General features: G+C 57.5%; 1 protein-coding gene across 1 annotated transcript in view; it reads left to right on the top strand.

Annotated features, from left to right (window-relative positions):
* The first annotated feature begins 76 nt into the window (after positions 1 to 76).
* Positions 77 to 8,349, top strand: part of KIF3C (kinesin family member 3C) — a 10,609-nt gene continuing 2,336 nt past the window's right edge. Inside the window, exons 1-6 of the mRNA XM_042887634.1 lie at positions 77 to 1,486; positions 5,717 to 5,818; positions 5,951 to 6,073; positions 6,561 to 6,679; positions 7,837 to 7,953; positions 8,130 to 8,238. Coding sequence (XP_042743568.1) covers positions 77 to 1,486; positions 5,717 to 5,818; positions 5,951 to 6,073; positions 6,561 to 6,679; positions 7,837 to 7,953; positions 8,130 to 8,238 — 1,980 coding nt within the window. The remainder of the gene's footprint in view (positions 1,487 to 5,716; positions 5,819 to 5,950; positions 6,074 to 6,560; positions 6,680 to 7,836; positions 7,954 to 8,129; positions 8,239 to 8,349) is intronic.

Below are 8,349 nucleotides of genomic sequence, written 5' to 3'. Positions count from 1 at the left end.
CGCCGCCGCCGCTGCCGCTGCCGCCGCCCGGGGCCGCGGTGGGCAGCGGGCAGCGGGCAGCCGGGGTGCGGCCACCATGGCCGGGAGGACGCGGAGCGGCGAAGCGCTGCGGGTGGTGGCCCGGTGCCGCCCCATGAGCCGGCGGGAGGAGGCTGCGGGCTGCGAGCGCGTCCTGGAGCTGGAGGTGAAGCTGGGCCGGGTGACCATCCGCAACCCCCGCGCCGCTCCCGGAGAGCTGCCCAAGACTTTCACCTTCGACGCCGTCTACGACGCCAGCTCCAAGCAGGCTGATCTGTACGACGAGACGGTGCGGCCGCTGGTGGACTCGGTGCTGCGAGGGTTCAACGGCACCGTGCTGGCCTACGGGCAGACGGGCACCGGCAAGACCTACACCATGCAGGGAGCGTGGGGGGACCCCGAGACGCGCGGCATCATCCCCAGCTCCTTCGAGCACATCTTCACGCACATCTCGCGCTCACAGAACCAGCAGTACCTGGTGCGCGCCTCCTACCTGGAGATCTACCAGGAGGAGATCCGCGATCTGTTGGCCAAGGACCAGAGCAAGAAGTTGGAGCTGAAGGAAAACCCCGAGACGGGCGTCTACATCAAGGACCTCTCCTCCTTCGTCACCAAGAACGTGAAGGAGATCGAACACGTGATGAACCTGGGTAGCCAGGCGCGTTCGGTGGGCAGCACCAACATGAACGAGCGCAGCTCCCGCTCGCACGCCATCTTCCTCATCACGGTGGAGTGCAGCGAGACGGGGCCGGACGGCCACGAGCACATCCGTGTCGGGAAGCTCAACCTGGTGGACCTGGCAGGCAGCGAGCGGCAGAGCAAAACGGGCGGCCCAGGCGAGCGGCCTAAAGAGGCCTCCAAGATCAACCTGTCCCTCTCCGCTTTGGGCAACGTTATCTCGGCGCTGGTGGATGGCAAAAGCACGCACGTCCCATACCGGGACTCCAAGCTGACCCGCTTGCTGCAGGACTCGCTGGGCGGCAATGCCAAGACCATCATGGTGGCCACCTTGGGCCCGGCGTCGCACAGTTACGAGGAGAGCCTCTCCACCCTCCGGTTCGCCAACAGGGCTAAGAACATCAAGAACAAACCCCGGGTGAACGAGGACCCCAAGGACACGTTGCTGCGGGAGTTCCAGGAGGAGATCGTGAGGCTGAAGGCGCAGCTGGAGAGGCGCGGCATGCTGAGCAAGAAGAGGAGGAGGAGCAGCCGGAGGAAGAGGGCGGCAGATGGGGAGACGGCGCAAGAGAACGAAGGGGAGGATGACAATGAAGATGGGCTGGAGAAGAACATGGAAAACTACCTGCAGGAGCAGAAGGAGAGGCTGGAAGAGGAGAAGGCCGCTATCCGCGATGACCACAGCCTGGTGAGCGAGGAGAAGCAGAAGCTGCTGGAGGAGAAGGAGAAGATGATCGAGGACCTGCGGAAGGAGCAGGAGGCCACGGAGCTGCTGGCCACCAAGTACAAGGTGAGTTTTGTGATGTGCTGGTACCAGTGGGTGCCGCTGGGTAGGACCTGGGGACAGCTGTGGAGGTGCTTGAGTGCGTGGCCAAGTGGGATGGTGGTGACCAAGCAGGATGACCAAGTAGGGTGATGGTGCAGGATGACCAAGCAGAGTGACCAAGCAGGATGACTGAGCAAGCAGAGTGGCCAAGCAAGGTGATCAAGCAGGGTGACCAAGTAGGGTCACCAAGCAAGGTGGCCAAGTAAAGTAATCAAGTAGGATGATCAAATGAGGTGGCCAAACAGATTGACCAAGTAGGCTGGCCAAATAAGGTAGACAGAGGGGTGGCTAGCAGGGTCCCCAGATGAGGTGCCCAAGCAATGTTCCCAAGAAAGGTAGCCAAAAAGGGTGACCAAGTGGGGTAGTTAAGTGACGTGGCTTGCAGGGTCCCTGTGCACAGTCCTTGAGAAGTGGCCAGGTAGGGTGATAAAGCAGGATGACCAAGCAGAGTGACCAAGCAAGGTTGCAAACCAAGGTGGTCAAGTAGGGTAGCCAGGTGAGGTGGCTAGCAGGGTCCTCAGGACGGGTCTGCACACACAGTGCCCAAGTAGTGTCCCCAAGGAAGGTGTCCAAGTAGGATGACCAAACAAGGTGGCCAAGTAGGGCAGCCAAGTAAGGTGGCTAGCAGGGTCCCCAAGCATGGTACCTAAGCAGGATGCCAAAGCAAGATGACTGAGCAAGGTCCCCAGTCAGGCTGCCCAAATGAGGTACATAAGCAGAGTGCTCAGAGGGAGCCCCACTCCCCTGGGCAGTGTTGGACTGAAGTTGCTCACAGACACATCCTGGCATTGTGGGGGGACTTTTTGTTGGGGCTGCTGAGGGCGTGGAGCAGGCAGGTCTACCCAACCATGCCCACTGATGGCACCAGTGTGCTGTGCTGTGCTCAGCACAACAAAGCAGCTCGCGGCAGAGAGGAGGAGTGATGCTGCACGTTGGGACTGCTGCCCCCAAGCAGCCCCTGGAACACGCCCAGGGCTCAGGGGTGTTCTGGGATGCACCTGGATGCGGGGATGGGTGCTGAGGTGGGAAGGAAGCTTGGGTGTCCCAATCCACAGCATCACAGCCCTGCTGTCATTCTTCGTGTTACATCGCCATGGTTTGGGGAATTGGAGGAAGGGATGCTGGGGCAGGGCTCCGGGCCGGCACTGGGCTCCCTGCTGTGCCATGGCCACGGGATGGGATCCCTGCCATACAGGAGTGGTAGCAGCACAGAGATGGGGACCAGCAGCCCTGGGGACATGTGACTTACCCAGGGATGCATGGCCATGCCCAGTGGTGCGTGATGCACTCCCACCGTGGTGCTGCACCACTGGCAGCTGTCCTGCAGTGTCTCCTTGTCCGGCACAGCACAGTGGGTCTGGCTCAGGGCCATGGCGTGTCCGGTAATTGCTGAGTAATGAGGCAGGGATGGAGGCAGGATGACTCTGCATCCCCTTCCCTGGCCTCCAAGAGCTTCCAGCCGTGGGGGGCCAGCCTGGGGGGGAGCGGGGGGATGGGGAGGCATCATCTAGTGGACAAAACCCTGTTGGGTGCAGGACAGGAGCACTGCAGAGGGCTGCCTATACATACATGGGTGGTACATGCAGAACCTGTACACATCCGTGTGGACACGGGGTCTGTTGCACCATCCTGCTCAGACAGATGTGCAGCATTGCAGGCAAACAGATGTGCACTGTCCTGCTCAGACAGATGTGCTCCATCCAGAGGAGGCAACAGCCTCCATCTCAAAGCAGAGCTCCCAGCATCTGCCACATGCATCCTGTGGCCATGGGGGGACAGTGCCATCGGCTGTAAGGTCAGCACCACAATCTGGGGAGCTCAGGGCATGGGCGAGTGCTGGAGGAGTTATCTGGAGGCAGGAAATGGGTTGCAGTGAGAGGCTTAAAGGTTCAGCTGTATTAAGGAAGATTGAGCGTCGTCTTCATCACAGTAAATAAACACTTCTGCAGGGAGAAAACAACAGGACTAAAAGACCATTTCTGCAGCAGCAGGGTGGGGCAGAACTGGCTGTGGGGTTTATGGCCCCTCTCGACCCCGTAGCAACTCACCATCACGTATTGCAGGTGCTGCATGTAGAAAGTACCCATACAGTGGCTAGAAAGGGGAAAAAAAAATAGGAGAAAAATAGGGAAAACGTGGTATTGCCCCAGATAATGTACGTGTAGCTCTGTGGGTTTGCCCCAGAAACCTTCGTGCCCAAGAGATGCTGTCCCCCCTTCGCACCGCGTCACCACCCGCGTGTCTGCTGGTTGCTTGGAGACGGCAGCGATGGGGTCCCAGGGGGGCACAGCCTTTGTCACATCCCATGGTCCAAGGGTGTGTGCAGATGTGTGGGTGTAAATGAGTGTGTGCATGCACACAAATGCCAGCATGCATGGGTGTGCGGATGTATGTGTGCATTGGTGTAAATGAGTGTGCGCTCACGTGTGCATGAATGTCGTGGGCAGAAGTGTGCATGCATGCAAGCATGAGTGTGTGTGTGTGTGTGCTCAGTGATGTGTGTGCACAGCTGTGTGATGGGGAACACATTTGCCCTGGGGAGGGGAAGGGAAATGCAGTTGGGAGGGGTAGGGTGGGGTGGGATGAAATAGGATGGAGTGGGGTGGGATGGAGCGGGATAGGGAGGGGTGAGATGGGATGGGATGAGGTGAGATGGATTTGGATGGGATGGGGTAGAATAGAGGAGGGGGGGTAGGATGAGATGAAACTGGGATGGCGTGGAATAGGACTGAGTGGAGTGGGATTGCGTGAGATGGAGTTGGATGGGATGGAATGGGATGGGACATGATGGATTGAGATGGAGTGGGGTGGGTGGGATGAGATGGGATGGGGTGGGGTGGGATGAGATGGGATGGGATGGGTGGTGTGGGCTGTGGGATCAGGGTGGGACCGTCACAAGGAAAACAATGGCAGCTCCTACAGCCCAGCCCGGTGCCATCCTTCGGGCATCCTGGCAGAGCTGGAGTGGGGAGCTCAAACGAGGAGCACTGCAAGGTCCAAACTGCACTTGGGATGCACTGCTCAGCTCAGCTTGGCACAGCTCAGCTGGCTCAGCTCGGTTGGGGCGGATGGCTCGGCGCCGTTCCCCACTGCCGGCAGCTGCTGCACATCCGTGGCGCCCCGCGGGCTCACAGCTGTGCGGAAGGAAGTGGGAGCGAAGCAGCCCTGGGTTTGTGCCAGCAGCCCCGGCCACGTCCCCACGGCGCCGCATCTATCAGTACAGGGAGCAGGATGGGGCTGGGGGGGCACAAAATCTCCAAACTGTACGATATCCTGAGTTGGATGGGACCCCCAAGGACCAGCAAGCCCAACTCCTGGCTCTACCAGAACCACTCAAACCCTATGTCTGAGAGTGGTGTTTTTGAACCCTTGGGTTATACGTGGTGGAGATGCCAGAGGAATCCCAGGCATATATACAGACCAAAAGGAGCAGTCCTTGACAGCAGCCCTGCAGAGAAGGACCTGGGGGTCCTGGTGGATGAAAAACTTAACATGAGCCAGCAGTGTGCTCTTGGAGCTCAGAAAGCAAATGGAATCCTGGGCTCCATCAGAACAGGGGTGGCCAGTTTGGCCAGCAGGGACAGGGAGGTGATTGTCCCCATCTGCTCTGCCCTCATGAGGCCTCATCTGGAGTACTGTGTCCAGGTCTGGAGCCCCCAGTACAAGAAAGACAGGGAGCTGCTAGAGAGGGTTCAGAGGAGAGCCACAAAGATTATCAAAGGGCTGGAGCACTTCCCCTACAAAGACAGGCTGAGGGAGCTGGGCTTGTTCAGCCTGGAGAAAAGAAGGCTGCAGGGTGCAGCCTTTCAGTACCTAAAGGGAGCCTACAAACAGGAGGGAAATCAGCTCTCTGAAAGGGTAGATAACAGCAGGACAAGGGGAAATGGTTTTAAGTTGAAGGAGAGAAGCTTTAGGTTGGATGTCAGGGGAAGTTCTTTACAGAGAGAGTGGTGAGGTGCTGGAACAGCTGCCCAGAGAGGCTGTGGATGCCCCGTCCATCCCTGGAGGTGTTCAAGGCCAGGTTGGATGGGGCTCTGGGCAGCCTGGGCTGGTATTAAATGAGGAGGTTGGTGGCCCTGCCTGCTGCAGAGGGTTTGGAGCTTCATGATCTCTGAGGTCTCTTCCACCCCAAGCCATTCTATGATTCTGTGATTCTATGAGATGCACTGACCCTCCCCTTTCTGCCCTCCCCAGGCCATGGAGAGCAAGCTGCTGATCGGCGGCAGGACCATCGTGGACCACACCAATGAGCAGCAGAAGATGCTGGAGCTGAAGCGGCAAGAGATAGCTGAGCAGGTACCACCCCATCCATCCCAGTCCCAATGGACTGGGAGCAGCTGTGGGGCCAGAATGTCCACGGTGGGGTTAGGGAGTCCGTGGGGTGGTCAGTTCCCATCTCAGCTCTGAGCAGCCCCCTCTTGGATGCAGAAACGCCGTGAGAGGGAGATGCAGCAGGAGATGCTGCTGCGGGATGAGGAGACCATGGAGCTGCGGGAGACCTACACATCCCTGCAACAGGAGGTGGAGATCAAGACCAAGAAACTGAAGAAGGTGAGAGAGCTGGGGGAGTTTCACTTGGGTCGGGAGGGACATGGGTTTGCCTTTGGTTCATGTCTCAAAGTTGGGGGCATATGTCCTGCCCACTATCCATGGGCACCTGATGCCTTGGAGGATGTTTCAGGCGTGGTACTGGGGACACCTGTGCCACCATGCCCTGCAGGAACTCGTGTCATCATGCCCTGGGGTCATCTGTGCCACCAGGGACACCTATGCCACCATGCCCTGAGGACACCAGTGCCACCATGCCCAGGGGACAGCCATGCCACCATATTTTGGGATACCATAAGGAACACTCATGCCACCATGTTCTGGAGACACCCATTTCACAGAAGACACTTATGCCACCACACTCTGGGAACGCCTGTGTCAATGGGGACACTTGTGCCACTGGGGTCACCCATGCCACCATGTCTTGGGGACTCCTGTGCCATAAGGGCCACCCATGCCACCAGGGCTGACGTGGTCTCTCTGGGAACAGCTGTACGCCAAGCTGCAGGCTGTGAAGGCAGAGATCCAGGACCAGCACGACGAGTACATCCGCGTGCGGCAGGACCTGGAGGAGGCACAGAACGAGCAGACACGGGAGCTGAAGCTCAAGTAGGTGACATCGGTGTCCCCTCGGGTGGGCAGTGAGGCCAAGGTCCCTCTACACCCCCAGCCCCAGCAATGCCACCCCAAGCACCCAGACCCAGGGGCTGCAGGAGATCTCCACGGAGGAGGCAGTCATTCTATTCCCTATCTTACCAAAACCAATCCAGACATATATAAATATTTTAACATTTTCATGATAAAATATTTAAAATTCCGCTCGAAGCACAATTTTGTGTCAAGTTTTGCTCCACGCCCTTTGGAACGTAATTAAAATGCTTTAGGAGTGTGCAAACCTCAGTCAGCAATTCGTCTATTCAGAGCTGTTTTCTGCAGCTTCTTCATTTGCCCCAAAGCAACGTGGGAAAAAGTGGGGAAAAAGAATTCCTTTGGGGTCAGTTTTAAGGTGTTTCCTCTCATTTTCTCATCTGGCAGCTCTGCAGTGGTCTGAGATCATGCAGTCCCTTCTGTATTTTGCTGCTGCAGCAGTGGGGCTAGTTTGGATTTCCATCCTTCAAAGGGGCACTGAGCAAATGCACAGGGTTGGGTTTGGGGCGCTCCCAAGGGGTCCTGGGTGAGTCAGTGCAAAATGCATTGCCAATTGTGCATTGCAGGCAAGGTTGCAAACAGAATGGTGCAAGCTGCACTGCAAGTTGTGTCTTGCAGTCTGTATTTCAGAATGCACTATAAACTGTGCATTGCAAACTGTGCCTTGTAAGCTGTAAACCGCTGTGTTTTAATTTCATTTCAGACCATGTATTTCAAGCAATTGCAGGTTGCATTGCAGACCATGTATTGCATACAATGCACCTCAGACCATGCATTGCAGACACTGTCTGGGGACTGCTAAGGAGAGGACCGTGGGGTTATACCCTGAAGGCAGCACGCAGAGCTGATGATGTTTCTTCTGCTCCTCTCTGAATGACAGTCTTCCTCTGCTCTTTCTCTCCTGCCTCTGCTGGATCCCTGGTCTCTATCCACCCGCTCCCTCTTCCTCTCCTCCCCACTCATCTTTTCACCCCCATCTGCTCTCCACGTCCTGGCTCCTCTCCTGACCTCTTCTCTCCACTCCTTTTGCTCCACTTGCCGTGCCCTGTCCTGTTACCTCCCTCCTCTCTGCTCCATCCCACCTGCCACTCCTCTCTCCTGGCCTGTCCCTCATTCAGGTACCTGATCATCGAGAATTTCATCCCACCAGAGGAGAAGAACAAGATCATGAACCGCCTCTACTTCGACTGTGAGGAGGACCAGTGGAAGTTCCAGCCACTGGTGCCAGCTGGCGGGTGCGTGCGGACACGGGCAAGGGCTGGGGACATCACTGGGTTGGGTACTGCTGTGCCACCATCCATGGGGACATGGAGAAATGATGGAGGTGCCCAAGGCACCAGGGTGGCCATCGGGTCCCATCCTGTGCTCTCAGGTTGTTTAATGGGTGTTCCTCTCTTAATTTCCTTTTCAGGAACAGCAACCAAATGAAGAAGAGGCCAACCTCTGCAGTGGGGTACAAGAGACCCATCAGCCAGTACGCCCGCGTGGCCATGGCCATGGGATCACATCCGCGGTATCGGGTAAGGGAGGGGACACTGCTGGTGTGTGCTGGGGGACAAGGTGGTGTTGGGTCAGCAGGGAGGATGGATGGGATGAATGAGTGGGTGGATGGATGGATGGATGGATGGATG

This window comes from Lagopus leucura, unplaced genomic scaffold, assembly GCF_019238085.1.
Source record: "Lagopus leucura isolate 7727_CA_CO unplaced genomic scaffold, USGS_WTPT01 Super-Scaffold_100096, whole genome shotgun sequence".
Taxonomy (NCBI): domain Eukaryota; kingdom Metazoa; phylum Chordata; class Aves; order Galliformes; family Phasianidae; genus Lagopus; species Lagopus leucura.
The sequence above is the reverse complement of the archived record's forward strand: the minus strand, read 5'-3'. Positions and strand labels throughout refer to the sequence as shown.